Genomic DNA, 20,221 nt, shown 5'->3' with positions numbered 1-20,221 from the left:
CATGATGTAAGTGATGGAACGACATAAAAACGTGTTTTTGAAGATGTATTGAACAAAAAATGTAATTTTACATAACAAAGGACACGAAAACGATAGCACAGTGATCGACATTCACCAAATCAGACACTTACGTATTAGAAATATAATACAAATTTACGTCATTTGGTTCGCTTCTTTTATGTGCATTCAAAAATACGTAAAATCACATGATTTTTTGGGAGTGTGTAGGTATGTGTAAATTAGCATCGCTCTCGATTCCCGACGGCAGTACGACTTGATAAATCTCATGGGCAGCCGAAATAATCCACCAATTAATCATATAAACAACGACTGGTTGCTCATTATAATCACCTGCTTATGATCAGATCTTTAATTGAAGTTAGGAAAAAAAAAAATGTTGTTAATATACCTTAAATCATAGCAAATAAACATCTATCCAGAGTTAGTAACTCTGAACAAACCAGGTTCCAGGGTGCTTATTTTGACAATTGTATGACAGGTTGGACATCGTCCTGTAGACATCGAGCCCGAAACCGGTCGACGGAAAAGGTAAATTTTAAATCCTTTTTATGTTTGTAAGAACAATAAGTGTTGTGTCCAGTCTCGCGTCGAGTATTGTAAATGTGTGTTTCTGCTCATCTGCTATTAAAAATTAACGCAGAATACTTAACCATAATCATGAAACTGAATACATAAAAAAGCGGTCAGAGTAATTAAACAAATACAGAAGTAACAGGCCATAAGTTTACACTCCCAAAATGAATTGTTTTAACTTATATAAGAATGCAATGAGCCAGAAAAAGAAAAAAAAAATACTAGTTTATTTATTTAGTGGTTTTATTGTGGTAAACTAGAACGTTATTGCAGTATAAGGGAAGAAAATATCACCAACAAATGAAATAAGTTTTTGCTTTGCAGTTTAAAAATTATTCAAAAAAATTATATATACGATATAGAAAAGATATTGGTAAGAACAAGGATAGTGGAATAACTAAATTATAAATTGCAGGAATAATTCCAATGGACGGTACAGAAGGATCACAATGCAATGGAAATTAATGCGCCTCCGATGTGCTTGAGATTTATTTCATTGATATTTTTGACTTTCTAGACATAATGGATGCTATTTTTGCTACTAGTTAATTGGATGCAGTACATATGAAAGAAGCACAATATTATAGCAAAATGATGTTTGGTGGAAAAAAGGGAGAGGTAGCTGGTACATGTGCATCTTATAATAGTCGAGAGTATAAAAATAATAATAATTAAATAAATGGTCACAATCATTTGAATATTTTAGAGGTGAATATTTGCTGATTCGAAGAACTTCACGGAGCCTAACGTCTAATGATGAACGAATATGTACTGTAACTTCAATATAATAATTTGTACTAAATCGTTGGTTGACTATAACTAATTTGTGTAATGTCTTAGAGTTAACATTATCTTGTAATTCAAACAATTTAAGCCAATGGACCAATTAAGATTAAAGAAAAGGGGATGTGGTGATGAGCGCTCTACTCATTCACAGTCATATACATTATACCCTTCATACAGTACACACCGAATAGTGCCATACCTAGCACATGCTCTGTACAGCAGCATTCAGTCTGGTATACACGCTCGATCTATGAACACGCGGTTACCACAGATGGTTAAACAGAACTCGAGCTATTCTTGAGCTGATAAATACAGCCCATACCTCGTTGATTCCTGTTAAAGTGAATTCGATTGTTGGACATGTAGAAATAATAATAATTTGTAAGAACGGACTCTTTTAAAACATGTTACACAAAACCGAGCTCTGCTGGACCAACACATCTGTGAGTATGAGTAATTATCACACATGCTAATATATCGATTTTGTGCTGATTCATGTTTCAATTTCACAAATTTTATGACACATTGAGATGCCTGCGCAAAAATTTCATTACACTGTAGGTGTGGATGAGTGTCCTTAAAATGTTTCAGCTCACACGAAATTTGAAAGAATTTCATACAATACGTGTTATGAGGGATGTGTTGGTCCAGAAGAGCTAATTTTTTTGCGAATTGCGAATTTCTTCGTTTAAGCGTGGAAGAAATAAAAAAGTGTCATCAGGAATTTACTACTTGCGGGCCCCTTCACCCTTGACATCAACATTCAAAATCTGTTCGCGGGCATTAACATTCAAAATCTGTTATAAATTTCTCTAAGCAAGCTTGCAATTCACTAATATAAAAAATGCGTTTACAACATATGATATTCATTGAAGATTTGCCATTCGCTTCTTGTTTGGGCTTGGTAAAAATAGTATAAAATTCTAATTCATTTCAGAATTATGATTAGAATTATTTTTTTATCAGAAACAATTGGCCTGAGAAAATGTTGTGGGGATAAAATATAACAAAAAATTCTATGCTGATGACCATGGAACGAAATGTTGAACAATTGATAAATTCATTTTTATGTCTATAAAATCTGTGACCGTTCAAAATTTAAACTGTGATTCATTCAAATATTGGCTCGATCCCATCGTATAAACAAGGGTCAAATTTTTTTAACACTGAAATTTTCCATAACAAATTCAACGATTACTTACCGTCGTAAAATATTGCTTCATAGAACAAACTGGAATTTAGCAGAATCAGTATAAGCCCAACAAATTAGAATGCGCAGCAAAAAATCTGATTTCCGTATACCCCTAATAGAAATGCTTTGGTTTATGACCAAAAAAATTATTAAAAAGTTAAAAGTCGTTTGAAATGGTAAAAAAAATCGTAAGAATGTTTCTTATCATATCATTAAACCGGGAATATTTTTGAAATACCGGGAAAAAATCGGGAGAAAACCGGGAATTTAAAACTGACTTTTCACTGGCCACCCTGTCAAATAGATGTTTGGTTCTCCAGATCCGTGTTCTTGAAAATTTGAACTTTGGCTTCGATTCATCTTCACCTTAAGGTGACACGGGAAACCGTGTTGTTTTCCCTATCTTTCGTCTCACTCTAACAATTATCATCAAAACTTTGTGGAAGCAAATCTCGAGTTTTAGTGAACCGATGAAGCTGAAAATTTATCGGGTTGTGCACTACATACATAGACTATTAGTGATACATTTTCGCATCGATATATGGAGTGGTTCTTAGAATTTGCTTCTTGAAATGGATAGGGTGATTGTGATAACGTCCCGTGCGGCCTTAGTTTTACGCCATCGATCAAACCATCGGCTAGCCGCCGAATGCTCTTGATGTTCAAATGGCCCAACCTTCGATGCCAGAACTCCAGACTAACAGCTACCGCGCTGTTCGTGTCCTGTCGATGCTGTTCCAGCTTGAAAATGTTGTTGTCATGGACACCAGTTGTTATGATGGCACCGTCCACATCAACCACTCTGCATCCGTCGTTGGTAAAATATACGGTGTGCCCCTTATTAACTCTTTCGGGGGATCGGTTTTCTAATGTGCTTCTAATTTGCTCATTCCTTTCCTAGTGACTAGTGCCGAATCAGCGTGCGGATCCTGGATTTCTTGCAGCAGCTTCTTTTATTTGGCATAAGCTCTCTTAAGTTTGCTATGGACCGATGCACGAGTTCACTAATTTGACTTTTGAGCGGTGCCGAATTCACTTGTTACCATGGTCACATAAATAACACGGCACCGCTCAAACGTCAAATAGTGAACTCGTGCATTGCTCCATGGACCTATGCACGGGTTCACTATTTGACGTTTGAGCGGTGCCGAATTCACTTGTTACCATGGTCACATAAATAACACGGCACCGCTCAAACGTCAAATAGTGAACTCGTGCATTGCTCCATGGACCTATGCACGGGTTCACTATTTGACGTTTGAGCGGTGCCGTGTTATTTATGTGACCATGGAAACCAGTGAATTCGGCACCGCTCAAACGTCAAATTTATCAACTCGTGCATTGTTCCATATATACATTCGTTTGGTAGATCTCGATCGTGACGGACCTGTATTTTTTTTCGGAGTGAAGAAAAACGTGTCTCGGACGCCATTTTGATTTCTCGAAAAATCCACGAAACGATTGTGAAAAAGCGAATTTAATACCTCCGAAGTTTCTCAATTCAACGTGAAATACATTTTTTGTTGGAAGTGAGAAAAAACTACATTGTGTGATTGAGTTTCTAGTGCCGAAAAGTGTGAAATAGGAGAAGCGGGGACCTAACCTCGTAGGATGACGGAGCCTCCTGACAAAAGTCGAAATGCGGAACAGCAACAGAAAGTCTACACCATCTACGAGTATCACCAACAGGATGTGTTCCCGTACAGGGTGATCGTTCAACTCGCAGACGACAACAAGGGAGAACTAAGGATCAACAAACTTACCCTCGGAAGACTGGTCAGCAAGCAGAACGACTACAAGAACAGCATCTACAACATGCGCGCGCTGAATCGAAACAAAATCCTTGTCTTCCTGAAGGATTATCAGACTGCGAACAGCCTTCAATCGGATCCCATGCTGAAGAACAACAACAACTACAAGGCGTACATCCCGCGCAGCTTCGTGTCGGTGTCTGGAGTTGTGGCTGGAGTCCCTACCGACATGGACCTGGAAGAGATCAAGCAAAACATCAGCAGCAATTTCCCCATCCTAGAGATCAACAGATTGCACCGATACGAAGCAGGTAATAAAATCCCGACAAACAGAATCAGTATTGTGTTCCGCGCCAGCAAACTTCCGACCTATTCGGCTGTTTTGCTGCATAAACTCGATCAGACCGTTCATCAACAAACCCGTACTGTGTCTGAATTGCCTGCGATACAACCATAAGACGGAGAGTTGTCGGTCGAAAAAGAGATGTGAAAACTGTTCACTGCAGCACGAAGGGCTCGATACCGGCCAATGCCAAAACAGATCGAATTGTCTCTACTGCAGAAACAACGATGAGCACAGAACAACCGACCAAAACTGCCCAGAACGGATACGCCAGAAAAACATCAAGAGCATAATGGCGAAGACAACACTCACATATATGGAAGCAAGAGAACAAAATCCTACGTTTACGCAGAACCGGTATAAAATCCTGGAGAACGCTGACGAATTTCCGACGATTCCCGAAAGCTATGCCAAAATGACAAGCGGAGTCAACGCGCACCAGTACAAGCCACAGAAGGCAAAGCGTCCCATCGAGCAAGTCAACATTACAGAACAGGTGACGGTTTATGCGGATAAAAAGAAGAAGATGGATGATGGTGAAGAACAACGTAATGGAGTGGCGCTCTTCAACAAATACCGAGTCGATGATTTTGAGAAGTTCGAGCTACAGCAGAAGCACAAAAATCAGCAGCAGCAAATTGGCAACGATGGGGATGGCAATACAGCATCTACGAGCGGAGCGGTCTGAAAGGTATGATTAGTCTATGGATGTCAACGACAAAATGTAAGTAGAAATCTCGCATAATTTCTGATCTCGCCCTAAAAGCCATTGGTAACCATGTGTGTAGCTCGTTGTTTTTGAGCATTTGAATGGATTTACACGTAATTTAACAACGCTATGGTGAAGAAAGGATCATTCTCTACCTGCCAGTGATGTGGGTTTGGATGTTTATTAATTCATTTGCTCAGAAACACCGAGCTACACACGCGGTTACCAATGGCTTTTAGGGCGTTATCCCAAATTATGCGAGAAATGACAAAACATTTCTTGAAATTTCTACAATTAAATATACAGAGCCTTGAAAAACATAAAGATGAACTAGCTAGAACACTAATAAAAGAGAGTTGGACAAAAAAATAATACGAAAAGCTTAAATATAAAGTGCCAGGGTACTTCACATATCTTGACTCCAGGGATGATGGATACGGTGGTGCCGGTTTGATTATCGACAGAAACATTAGGACGTGTGAAGGAGAGATTGCGAGTTATCCGAAGATTCAGGTTATTGCGCGAAAAATAGTGAACATGGATATTGTAATGGTTTCAATATACGTCGCTCCAAATGTGTTTCACCTTGACCTAAAAGATAAGCTTAAAATATATTTTTTGTAAATTAGCACATTATCCTAAAGTGTTGGTGGGAGGTGACTCTAATTGTCACCACACTTCCTGGGATCCCAGACACTCGGATAATAAAGGAACAGCTTTATTTGAACTTATAAACGAGGAAATGTTATCCTGATAAACGACGGCCAACCAACATTCGTTCCGGCAGAGTTGGGAAAAACGCCATCTACTATAGACTTGGTACTAGTGAAGAAAAAGGAAGCATCAAAACAACGATTTGAAGAATTTGTGAGGAGCTTTGACCCCCGACCAAAGAAGTTTGGCAGGAACTGAGATGTTTGAATGGTAGGAAGCAGAAGGTCAATAATGTGATAGTTCATGACTACCCACCGATGGCTCGGGTTTTCCTAGACAAGCATTCCCCGCAGGAAGACTATCTTAATTATAGACCATGTACCTACCAACATATGATATCATAACGCCTTCGTTCTGGGAAACATCTCTTGTGTCCAAAAAGATTTCGTCACCCGGTCCTGATGGGATTTCCTACAGTCTGTTGAGAAGCTTGAGCCCCGAAGTTCGAGATAGCATCATTCGGGATATGAATCACATGTGGCGAACGTGTTCACTAGCTGAGGAAATAAGAACCACAAAAATTGTTGCTATCCCTAAGGCCGGTAAGAATCCGGAAACCGTAGAAGGAACCCGGCCAATTTCGCTGATTAATTGCGGCCTGAAGAGATAGATAAGCTACAATATCATTTGGAGAAGCAAGCGTTTCTGCCAGACTTGTCGTTTGGTTTCCGTAAGCGAATGTCCACGGTAAGTTGCTTGGAGTTTGTGACTAATAAGATTATGCAGATTAGACGAATGAACCACATTGCAGCAGTTGTGTTCATCGATTTGTCCAATGCGTTCAACGCTGTGAAGGTAGAAGTACTGGAACAAACACTGTTGTCTAGCGGAATCCCTCCGGAATTCTCCTGCTGGATGATTGCTTTTTTGGTTAATAGACCTGTACATTTACGTGTAGGTAATGACACTATGATTCGCTATGTGAGTCAAGGACTATCGCAAGGAGATGTTCTCTCGCCCACAATGTTCAACATATACACTGCAGCTCTACACAGCATATAAGTAGAAGGCGTGGTGTTAGTGCAATATGCAGATGATTTTGCCATGATTATTGAAGGACGTAGCATCGAGGAAGTAGAGGCAAGAGGACAACGTTTCATGAACATCTTTGTGGAAAAGGCCAGAGATCTATATTTTACGGTAAATGCTCAAAAAACAATGGCGATAATTCAGTCCCAAAGATCTCAACATTTCCATTGAGAATAACAAAATCGAAACTGTTAGGATGCACATGTACCTAGGTTTATTGCTAGACAAAAATCTAAGGTATGGGCCACATATCCGTGAACTTACCCACAGATTAACGGATAGGCTAAACATGGTGAAGGTAATCAGGACTCAAGCACGGAAGTCACCCCGAAATTCTAGGGCTGGTGTACAACGCACTTTTCAGAGGATTCCTAGAATATGGTGCTAGCATCTATGGGTCAGCTAATCCTAACAATCTGGACAAATTAGAAAAGATAAACAACGCGTGTCTAAGACGAATAACTGGCTGCACAAAAACGACTCCACTAAATACGCTCCAAGCCATATCGGCCCAACATCCGCTCCGTTTCAGGAGGATCAAGGTAATCGGTAGACAGGTAGTTAAACACTGCTACGAAAGCACTCCAGTTTGGGAGCAACTAACACGTCTAAACACATTTGAAGAAAATAAACTGTCGATGGTAGAAAGGACCTATCGGCAACATGAGAATATTTTGAAAGATATGTAGAAATAGAATGTCAACTCGGGGATGTGTTTATACGTACAGCTTTAGACAGGAATTTATGGCCTAAAAAGACACTTACATTACTTTACTTTTGCTGGCTCTACGTCATTAAAGACATGACCTGCGCCACAATGTTACGCCAACTAACTCGGTCCATGGTTGCTAACCTCCAATTTTTCGATCGCCCCACACTTCCAAGATCCTGCTCCACTTGGTCAAACCACCTAGCTCGTTGCGTTCCGCTTCGTCTTGTACCGGCTGGATTTGAGGTGAACACCATTTTTGCGGGATTGTTGTCCGGCATTCTCACAACGTGTCCCGCCCATCGTACCCTTCCAGCTTTGGCGACCTTCTGGATACTGGGTTCACCGTAGAGTTGCGCAAGCTCGTGGTTCATCCTTCTCCTCCATACGCCGTTCTCACATACTCCGCCGAAGATCGTCCTAAGCACACGTCGTTCAAAAACTCCTAGCGCTTGCAGGTCCTCTTCGAGCATTGTCCATGTCTCATGCCCGTAGAGGACTACCGGTCTTATCAGCGTCTTGTACTTAGTACGGAAGTGAAGTTTACCAGACCGCAAGGTCTTGTGGAGTCCGTCGTAGCTTGACTTCCGGCAATTATTATAATATAATATATAAGTATAATACGTCTTCGAATTTCTCTGCTGCAGTTGTTATCCGACGTTATCAATGATCCGAGGTAGACAAATTGAGGTATCTCAAGTATCCAAACGACCCATGGATACCATTTAAGGTTTTTTAACTGAACGCGGACCAAAGTATAAATTTACAGAGATCGAGCCATTTCCAGATCGTGTTCGGTATTGGGAGTCACCTTTTATAATTGGCCAATTTAATTTGAGTTTTTTTGTACGCTACAAAAATGATAATAGATAAATTCATCATAATTGGGTGACAAGATCGCTAAAGTGTCCGGTACTGGGGATCGCCCCCTACCACTGCAAAATGTTCCTTTTTAAATTATGTCAAACAACTGTTATGCCAAACAACTGTTATTCCAAATGTCTTTATACCAAACGCCATTATGCCATTAGACCAGTTTTTTTTTAATAAATCAAATTAGGGCTATGGGGCTCTGCACTGTTATGATTTTGAATGGGATTTTGACGTTTACTGGCCTTGTTGTTCACTAATTTAATGGGAGAGTAAAAGAGAGGGACTGATTTTTGTGCAGAGCCCCATAATGTCCTCGGCAAAGTTTTTCCATACACATTCTTCCATCTTTCCATAGATTAAGAATAATACTAGCTTTTTGAATATTTGAAAAATCAGTGTGTAAAATTTTCGTGCAGTCAATTTACAGTCTCGAAAAAAATGTATAATTATGCATAACTGATTCTTCAACAATGTCTTCTCAGATTCCTCAGGAATTATCCTACTTACTTACTTACTTATTTGGCTTTACATCAATTATCTTGATAAAGCCTCGCCAATTCACTCGGTTCATGGCCGCTTCTCTCCATCCTCGACTGTGAAGTTGAGAGATTTGCAGTTCCACGTACCGAGTTTCCAATCGCTAGTCCTTTTTCGTCGCTGTGGTCTTTGCCGATTGTTCCGGTCCGTATTCTCTCGTTGACGTTCCTGTGCTGATGTGTTTTTACGGTTGGCTTGCAGGGCCTGACACCAACCCCCTAGATTTCCGGAGGACCATTATCCTAGTGATTTATTCAGAGATCTGATTCTCCCAGAAATTCTTCCAGCGATTTTTCAAAGGACTCTCAGAGGAATTTATATAGAATTTGCTCCAGGAAATCCTTGAGCACTCCAACGCTACTATACCTAAAACTCTCTTTACGTAATGGGTCGGGGATCGTAAATAGAATGTTATATAAATGGAGTCATTGCGTTACAGTAGTTTACGCAACAAGTTGGATGATTACGACGAGTGCTGTAAAACCGAGTTGCGTACAACATTTTTTTTGCCATTTCTTAAAAGGCCACTTGAGGGTATCAGAAATCATATCGAGATACGTTCACAATTATTTTGAAATTTCTGAAAATTTTTGTGTAAAAATAAATGTCAGGTGATAACAATTTGGTTGATTCTCTAACGATCGTATTTCCCTTTTCAGCATCGAGCATAACTGGTTCCAAGGACTCGATCTACAGCTTAGCCATGAATCCATCCGGTACGGTTATCGTATGCGGTTCCACCGAGAATACCCTCCGAATCTGGGATCCCCGGACGTGCAACAAGATTGCCAAACTGAAAGGTCACGCGGAGAACGTGAAGGCGTTGGTCGTGTCCGAAGATGGCCAGCATGTAATCTCGGGCAGCTCGGATGGGAAGATAAAACAGTGGAGCATCGGACAGCAACGGTGTGTCCAGACTATAAGTGTCCATTCGGAGGGAGTTTGGGCTCTGCTGATGACGGACAACTTCTCGCATGTCATTTCGGGAAGCAGGGACAAGAAAATCATTATGACTGACCTGCGCAATCCAACGAACAGTGTACTGATCTGTGAAGAACGTGCGCCTGTACTGAGTTTATGTTATAACTACGACCAAACGGGAGTGTGGGCGACCACATGGAACAGCGATATCCGATGTTGGAAGTTGAACCCTTCGGAGAAGCTAAGTAATTACAATTACAGCAGTAGCAGTAGTATTAACAGTAGCAGCGGCGTGGGAGCTGCTGTAGGTGATGGAATCCTGGTAACGACGAATTCGGCATCATCGACGACAGCTGGAGCAGGTGCAGCAGCGGGAACTAGTGCCGGGCAGGGGAAAGGCTTCGAAGTTGCATGCATTAAGGGTGGAGCTGCGATTAAAAAGTATCACGTACTGAACGACAAGCGGTTTATGCTGACGAAGGACAGCGAAATGAATGTGGCAATCTACGACGTTTTGAAGGTGAAGAAAGTGGAAGATCTTGGAAAGGTGGACTACGAAGAGGAAATCAAGAAGCGTAGCCAGAAAGTGTACGTTCCCAACTGGTTCACGGTGGATCTCAAAACAGGGGTGAGTATTTGAAATAACATCTAGGCTAATATGTCGAAATGGTTGTTCCACCTTTTGCAATCCAAAGCTTTGCGCAGGCATAATTCGACTTTTTCTTGATATCTAGAACGAATTCTTGGAGTGTTCCTTGAGAAGGCCGGTAAAGAATCAAGACATGAATTTCTGAAGAAATCTTCGGGTACCCGAAGAAAACTTTGGGAAAATACCTGAATTAGTTTCTGATAAAATCCTGGAAAAAATCTTGAAAATACATTGACAGGGTGTCTACTACCTGGAAAAACCTGGAAAACCTGGAATTATCAGGGAATTTTATTCAACCTGGAAAAAACCTGGAATTCTCAGGAAATTACGATCACAATCAGGGAAATTATTTTGAGTCTGTAATTTATGATAAATTATGTTCGCGACAAAGAATTTTGGCATCAAAACCCAGAGCTAACTACCATTTGCTGGAAAGTTATCTGGAATTGAAAAAAATTCGGCTGCGCCGCTTTCAAACCACTACTTCAACTGTTCAGTGAGGATCTTTTTGATTAAGAAATTTTATCGACTTACCAAAACATGATTTATTTTTTTTTAATATCTTTATATTTGATCAGTAAAGGATTCTCATTTGTAGGACTGGTAGCAGGTTTGTTTTTGGAAACTTGTTCTCTATATTAATGCAAGTCTTTATTTGTGATGAAAGGTCTCTGCAGTCTTTATTTTATTCGAAAGGGTCTCTAAAGTCCCTTTCTTCCTTATTTTGCTTGAAGTGCAAAATTTCATCTCATATTTCTCGAGAAAATCTTCATGAATTATCCTAGTGATTTTTTCAGAGATTTCATCTGGAATACTTTCAGGTACTAGTACAGGGTTCTCTTCAGAAATTCTTCAAGAGATTCCTCTATCAATTCTTCTAGCAATTTTTCAAAGGATGCTTAAAGTATTTCTCCAGAATTTGCTTCAGCACTACTACTTCCAGTATTTTTCACTTGAGCATTTCATTCACAATTACTGTAAAGAATTACTTCAAAAATTCCACAAGGTGTTATCCGAGTAAATGATTGAGTTGCTCTACAAATTTTCTTGGAAAACAGGATAACTGCAGTTCTTTCAAACATTAGTCAACAAATCTGTTGGAATCTCCAAAAGGTGATTAAATGTACCACACCAGATAACACTACAGCAATTATGCCAATAAATCCATCGATCATTCCTACACAATTTTTTAGGTATTTCGCCTGATGTTTTTCAAGAAGTTCCTTCACAAAATTCTGCAATATGTTATCAAGAGATTCAATTGATTTGTTTTTTTTTTATTATCTTAGCAAAAATCTGGTAAATCTTCTAAAATTTCATCAAGAGTGAGTTCTTCTAGAAATCCTCATTCATCAAGATTGACACAATAACATACACAAGTTTACCATTTGCTTTAGGAATACGTCATGAGTTTTTTCAATTTTCAATTCCATAGTTTTGTGCAAAAATTCATTCATTTTTTGTAGAAAAACTCCTGGATGAATGCTTGAATTTTTTTTTTTTTGAAAACTTCCTTGAGGAATCTTAGAATTACTGGAGGAATTCCCAAAGAAATCTTATGAGCAACCTCTGAAGTAATTCCTGAAGGTGACGTTAACAAAAATCCTAGCTAAAATCTTAAAGAAATTCTGAAGAACATTTTTGTAAGAAATCCTGAGAGATTCCTATTGGCATCTGGAAAAGTTTCTGATTGAATATTCCAACAGTTTTTAAACGGGAGTCTTGGAGGATGTTCAAGAAAAACCGATGGGAGAATTGCCGGTTAAAATCTTGGGAGACTAAGGGCTTTATTAAAGAATATCTGAAATAATATATGAAGAAATTCCTGATAGAATCTCTTAGCCTATGAGGTAATTTTTGTGGTATTCTTTGGAAAAACCCAGATTGTATTTTTAAATATAAAAAAATAATCTTGGAGGAATTCTGTCCATCTATCTAACTTAAAGAAATCTTTGAAGTTGCATTGAAATTGCATACAGTTATACAAAATGTTTTATTTGTCGTAATGTCACGAAAAATTGGAAATAATTTTAGAAATATTCTCAGAAAAATGTCTGATCTGATTCTATGAGGAATCAAACTCTTTGCTACTGATTACTGTAATCATTTTTAAAATTATTGGAAAATATTTGATATAAAAATCCAATTTTGCAAAAACAATCTGGTATTAAACAATTATTGATGTAAAATTTTGTAACAATTATTCAATTAAGAACTCGCGAAACATCGGTAAACGGAATTTTTATGTTAAAATATTGTCACTAATAAAAAAGAATTAATTTTGCATATCAGGTGTTCAAATGACCCATGGAAATTAATGAATAATCCTCTTTTTGCCCGACAACGCAGTTCACAATGACAAACAGATAATTTACAAACGAAATAGAAAACATCATCATGATCAAATACAATTCAACTGAATAATATTTAAGCTTAGATATACTTAGCACCTTATTATTAGTATATTGGATACCGTCAAACGGGGCTTCTTTTGACATTATTTCCACATTCTTTAACTTTGAGGATTTGTAACTCTTAGAATTATGGATAGATGTTGATAATTTTTGAATATATTTAAGTTGTATATGTACGTAACAAATGTGCAAAATATGAGGCAAATCCATCAAGAAATAACAAAAATGCTTAAATAGCGAAAAAAGTGTGTCCTTCAATACAAAAAAGGGGCTACTTTGGACATTTTCACAATTTGCTAATGAAATGATTTTTCCTTATAACTTTCAAACTGATTCAATAGATTGTCGTCCACTGTGATGTTATTGAACTTTTTTCATTGATAAACTTAATGTAGAAAATTGCAAAGCTAGAATCAATTACACATATATAACAAATTTCAACGAAACATGCCATTCGCTATTCTCAGTTTGCAGTATGAAACTTAAATTTTCAACTTCCTCCTAAATGGAACTATCAGTTACGAATGCTCGATTTTCAAGTTGACATAAACGAACGACGTAACTACTAGGTACTGCGAGTAAATGAGTTATGTACAAAAACTCTTTTTTTCTATTCTTACTGTCATATGAACGATATGTTGTAGGATCACATTAATACCGGTAACTAATTTAATACCAGTAAGTAATTTTCATTAAAAACGCAATCTATGAAGCAAAGTTTAGCAAGATCGTAAAGAAGTAAGTTTGCTTTTGTAATATGATTTTAGCTTCTTAGCAGTTTAGAGCTGGCTTAATAGTAGTTTAATTTAAGCATTTGAAGGATGCAACTGTTCTGTACTACAAATTCATGTAAAATATGACGTAAAATAGTTTTTTAGAGATTATGTTGTGAATTTGGCATTGGTACGTATTGAAATATGTGTGTTTTATGTCTATTCACTTTAACAAACATTTATTTTATTTTTTGATGTTGTAAAATACACAAAACAAAACATTATAATAAAATAAAAGTCGCCTAAATAAGACCTTTGATCAATTATTTTAATAAAACAACAATTTTAAGCAAAACAAATCACAAGATTTTCATGAAACATGACGATTCGATAGTTTTGTGATGCTTCCAATAAGTTTCCACGACATGGGTAAAATTCAAACAATGTTTGTATAGCCAATGTTTTATACCTTGTGAATATTTATTCGAGCTTTTTTGAAATGTTTTCTTGTTTATCCTGTTATTGTTGATGTTGTTCCAATAAAACATCATGCCTAGTGGTAGAGCATGCATTGGTTAATAAAAGTGCTGAAGACACAAAATTGCTCAGATTAATATTTACGCTGGTAATAAATACAAAAGGTGAGTGTCCAAAGTAGCCCCTGGAATCAAAAGTAGCCCCGTCCGACGGTATTGTAATATTTCCAGATTGCTTTAAAAAATGTAAAGAGTAGAGTAAATAGCTATTAAATTATAAACACTTTAAAATTTGCCATTAGTTTGTTTAAGCCATATAAAATAAGAGTATTTCTTGCACCTGGAATTATTTGAAAGAACCTGGAAAAAAACTGGAAATATCAGGGAATTTCATTTTGATAATGTGATACCTGCCGTATTTCCTAAAAAAAAGAAAATATATATATATATATATATATATATATATATATATATATATATATATACAGGGTGTTTGCTTCCTGGTTGTGCATATTTTTACACTGAACCAAGAAATATCATAGAAAGTATTAAAACCCTCACATACCCTAACAATAATTGAAATCAGATTCAAGTTATGTGCATCCATTGATATTTATATAAATAACACACAAAACACATTATGATATTTAATACAATTCATTTACCAACACTGTGGATTCTATATGAACAAAAGTCATGTATGAAATCCAATGAATGTTATGTGATTTGCCGATGTGAAAATTCAGACTGTTTTCGTATTTTATTTGTACCTTCGTGATGGCGGAATTTGGCTTTCAATCTTTCATTGTGATGATTAGAACATGTTTTAATTTAAAGTGAGTTGAAATTATGGAAAAGTAAGTTTATATGTGAAACAAAGGTTAGTAGAGAATTTATGAAATAAATTGAATTATATAAATGTAAATGTAAATAAATTTTTGCCTTGAATTTACAGGAAACACCACTTTGATTGGAAGCTGAAGATGATGAATAAAGGACGGGAGGAACAGAAATCAATTTCCCAATTCCCAGAAATCAAACCCAATTCGAACTCAATTGATTGTATATAGTTTTGAGGACAACACACATAATTTATTAAATAAACAGTTTTAAATTATAATTCTATTGTTTTTCAATACTACTAAAAATCTGAAATAAATTCATCAAAAATTTATTATACTATCACATAGAAATCACTGACAATACCAATATTTGTCAACTGATTTTTTTATAACATTCATTGACAACATCTAATAGTTTTCATCTTCAGTTTGCATGACATGTATGTGTTTTATCAGATGAATCTAATCAAGCTGAAATCGCACAAGTTTATGTGATAAATTGATGAGCGTCATGTGAAAAGCTATATGGAAAAAAACTATATGTGTTTTCAGATAAATCTGTCATGATTACTTGGTTCAGTGTAGAGTAGATAGAGGACCTTGAGACATGAAAAAGTGTCCATGGAACATAGGGTCGGAAATCACTGCTAAGTGATTTATTCAATATTCGATGTTTTAAAACTGACTCAAATTTGATTTTCGTTATCTCACTAACCACTTATCAAAAAAATAATCTGAGCACATGAATGGAAAGCCTAAACCTTCATGCTTCAAAGCTTCTTGGACGTAAAAATTGTGTAAAATGTTTTAAGTACATTAATTTTGACATCTTTGAAGCGGACACCCGAAAAAATACGCTTATTTAAGGTATTTTGCTAGTTTAATGTATGGCAATATCGTTTTAACAAAATGTGTTCTTCTAGAAAACATTGATCATACTGTTTTCTACCAAACTTCTTTGGAGACCAACATTGGTTGACTTACCGTATGACCACAATCGTTAGGTCAAAATCATGCATAAAACTCATCGAACAGCAGAAATCATCGCCATGATTTCATTAAATTGTGCCTTTGGCAGCCCTTCCTATTCGCTCTTTCTCTCGCAGCGTCGAATGTTGAATTTATTTTTGATTCTTCGTTGGACTGGTGAAACCCATCCAGAATCATAGTTCCAGCCCCAACCCGATTCAGGTTCGACCGAACAAAAATTAGCCTGACGTTGGTTTATTTACATTTTCATCACCGACAAAGCTCACAAAAAGAAAAATAACATAAAACTTCTGGCGTGAGAACGAACGCTCGTATTGTTGTAGTAAGGTTGTAATCACATCCTCAAATTGCGTTCGTATCTCCGCCGAGGGAAAACAGTGGTGCGGAAGGTTGTTTCTAAATTGCGCACAACGGAGAATTACTTCTATGCGCAACAATAAAGTTCTCGGCTGAGCGTATGACGATGCGTGTGGTTTAAAATTCCTTGCTGACTTCATATCCTTGCACTTGCAGTCGTGCTGCGGTGCAACACGGTTGGCGGGAGGGTATGCATGAGCTCAGAAGATAAACCTCCCCATGCCATGAAACTGCATGAGATTTATTTTAATATTCATGAGAAGTGTTTGATTTATTTTTAGAACAGATATTTTAGGGGTAACAAATTTGCTTCCTTTCTCTGGCATTACGTCCCAATTGGGACAACGCCTGCTTCTCAACTTCTTATGAGCATTTCCACTGTTAATAACTGAGAGATTTTTTTGCCATTTTTACACGTTTATATCATGTGGTAGGTACGAAGATACTTTATGCCCTGGAGAATCGAAAAAAAAATCTTTTCAAAAATTCCTCGACGCATGGTCTTGTTGAATAGCTGCGCGTGTTCCGCAATGGCTATGTGGGCCCAGGATGAACCTGGGCGTTCAATAATTACGCAAGCATTTAGGGGGGGAGGGGTGAGGCTGGAGTGCGTGTATAAAAAAAATACAATGGAGGCTTTATACGATTGAAGCTAAAATTACGTAACGTGTAAATAAATTATTTTTTTTTGGTTTGTGGGGTTGAACTCATATGCATTTCCAAGACGAAATTTCTAGAGGCTTCATGCCCGAATTCTCTGGAAACCAGAAGTCAAGAAAGGAATACCGATTAATTTCAAGGATATTTTTTATGAAGATGCTGATGGAACTTCTAGAGAAATTCTTTTTTTTTTAATTCTTTAGAGATGTTTTGATTGTCCTGCAATCATTTACCTCTAGAAAAAATATGTTTAATCACTTATCTTTCGTTGTTCCGTTATCCATCTGTTGTTTTTATCTGCTTCCACAAATGTTTCTCCTCCTTTCGTATATTTCTTGAGGAATTTCGTATAATAATCTCTACTCCAAAATTCAACACTTTCAAGAATCTTAAGATAAAAGCAAAATTGCGGAATTGTTATATGCCGAAAGCACCTCGTTTACTAGCTGTTCTACCCAGTCGTTGAGCAACATTTACCTTATACGTATGGTTCTCATTTCTGAAAGTCCATCAGGAATTCCTTAACTAACATCCAAAGTAATGCAAGAATTTCTTCCAAGATATTCACTAGAAAAAAGTTGGTTTAGAACTTTCGCAAGTAGGAAAAAATGATAAACGATTTTCGAGCTGTTTAGTAGAATTCCTATGAATAAAACAAAACCGTGAATGAAACTGTAGTTAACCAAGAAAAATGTTTTCTACACCAAACTATTCGACCTTTAATTATAGTAAATTCTACAAAACCATCTAAGCTTTACCGTCAAGTATTTATGGAGATATTGTAGAAGAACTTGCAAAATTCTATATTAGATCTGTTGATTTTTCATATCCCCAGAAGAATTGCTAGTGCTGTTCTTCCTGGGATTCTTCCAGGAGTTCCCCCTGGGATGCTTCGAGGAGTTCCTCCTGATATTCTTTCAGGAGTTCCTCCTGGATTTCTTCCAGTCTTTCTCCTGAGAATCTTCAAGGCTTCTTCTAGGAGTTTCTCCTGAAATTCTTCCTGGAGTTTCTCCTGGGATTCTTCCAAGAGTTTCCCTTGGTATTCTTCCAGGAGTTCCTCCAGGGATTCTTCCAGGAGTTTCTCCTGGAGTTCTTCCAGTCTTTCTCCTGAGAACCTTCAAGGCTTCATCCTAGAGTTTCTCCTGGAGTTCCTCCTGGGATTCTTCCAAGAGTTCTTCCTGAGATTCTACAAGGCGTTCCTCTTGGAATTTTTCCAGGACTTCCTACTGGGATACTTCCATGAGTTCCTTCTGGGATTCTTCCAAGAGTTCCCCTTGGTATTCTTCTAGGAGTTCCTCCAGGGTTTGTTCCATGAGTTCCTCGTGGGACTCTTCCAGGAGTTGCTCCTGGGGTCTTTCCAGCCTTTCTTCTGAGATTCTTCAAGGCTTCTTCCAGAAGTTTCTCCTGGAATTCTTCCTGGTGTCCTCCTGAGATTCTTCTAGGATTTCCTCCTAGGATTCTTCCTGGAATTCCTCCTGGGATTCTTGCATGAGTTTCTCATGGGATTCTACCTGGAGTTCATTCTGATTTTTTCAGGAGTTCCTATTGGTTTTCTTCCAGGAGATCCTCCAGGGCTTCATCCAAGAGTTCCTCGTGGGACTGTTCCAGGAGTTCCTTCTGATATTTTTACAGGAGTTCCTCCTGGGTTTCTTCCAATCTTCCTCCTGAGATTCTTCAAGGCTTCTTCCAGGAGTTCCTTCTGGGATTCTTCCAGGGGTTCCTCTTGGTATTTTTCTAGGAGTTCCTCCTGGGATTCTTTCAGAAACTCCTCCTGGGATTCTTCCAAAACTCCACTAACATTAAACTTCAAACACATAGTTTCATAATATTATTTTTAATATTGAACCATCACCGAAGTCTTTGAGAAAAAAAAAACCTAACTATGAAATTTTCCAGAATTTTTTTCTGAAAACTTTTATCAAGAAATTCTCCAAGATTTATTATCAAAGAATCTTTGCAAAAAAATCATAAATTAATTCCGAGAGGATTCCAGAAAAAAATGTTAAAACAATCTCTATGAATTCTCAGAGGATATCTATAGATGCATGCAGGAACACAATTACGAATCCTTAGAAACGTCCCTGAAATTACCCTTAGAAAAAATCGTGAAAATATCTCTGATGATATTTCTGAGTTATCTTTAGAGAAAATCCAGAAGGAGTTACCCAAACCAATTTTATCCCATATGGAACTCCCAAAAAATCACAGAAGGACCCCTGGAATCCCAGAAAGGAATCCCTAAAGAATTCAAGGAGGAACTCTTGCGAGGAATCCAGGAGAACCTTCCGGAAAAATTCAAGGAGGAACTCCTAGAATAATTCTAGTTAGGATTCCAAGAAAAACTTCTGAAAAAATATCCTAGGGGAACTCCCAGAAAAATCCCAGGAGGAACTCCTGGAGGATACTCAGGAAGAACTCCTGGAAGAACCCCAGGAGGAACTCCTGGAAGAGTCCTAGAAGGAACTCAGACGAATCCCAGGAGGAACTCCTGGAAGTTAACCAAGAGGAATTTCTGGAAGATTCTCAGGAGCAACTCCCTGAAGAATCCCAGGAGTAAGTCCTGGAAGAAACCCAGTACAAACTTCTGAAAGAATCCCAGGAGGAACTTCTGGAAGTATCCTAGTAAAAACTCCAGGAAGAATACCGAGGGGAACTCCTGGAAGAATCCCAGAAGGAACTCCTGGAAGAATCTCAGGAAGAACTCCTGGAAGAATTCCCAGAGGAGGACCTGGAGAAATCCCAGGAAGAACTCCTAGAGGAAACCCAGGATGAACCTCTGGAAGAATCCCAGGAGTAACTTCTGAAAGAATCCCAGGAGGAACTCCTGGAAGTATCCTAGAAATAACTCCTGGTAAAATTCCTGGAAATATCCTTGAAAGAATTCCTAGAAGCATACCAAAAGGAACAATTGGAAATATCCCCGGAGGAGCTAATCGAATAATCCCATGAGGAACTCCTGAAA

At 37.8% G+C, this 20,221-nt stretch overlaps 1 protein-coding gene across 1 annotated transcript in view; it reads left to right on the top strand.

Annotated features, from left to right (window-relative positions):
* Window positions 1–20,221, top strand: part of LOC5575911 (WD repeat-containing protein 48 homolog) — a 57,283-nt gene that overhangs the window by 27,583 nt on the left and 9,479 nt on the right. The window contains exon 3 of the mRNA XM_021840350.1: window positions 9,897–10,786. Coding sequence (XP_021696042.1) covers window positions 9,897–10,786 — 890 coding nt within the window. The remainder of the gene's footprint in view (window positions 1–9,896; window positions 10,787–20,221) is intronic.

This window comes from Aedes aegypti, chromosome 2 (assembly GCF_002204515.2).
Source record: "Aedes aegypti strain LVP_AGWG chromosome 2, AaegL5.0 Primary Assembly, whole genome shotgun sequence".
Classification (NCBI taxonomy): domain Eukaryota; kingdom Metazoa; phylum Arthropoda; class Insecta; order Diptera; family Culicidae; genus Aedes; species Aedes aegypti.
Note: the sequence above shows the minus strand (reverse complement) of the source record. Positions and strands in the feature narration are given on the sequence as shown.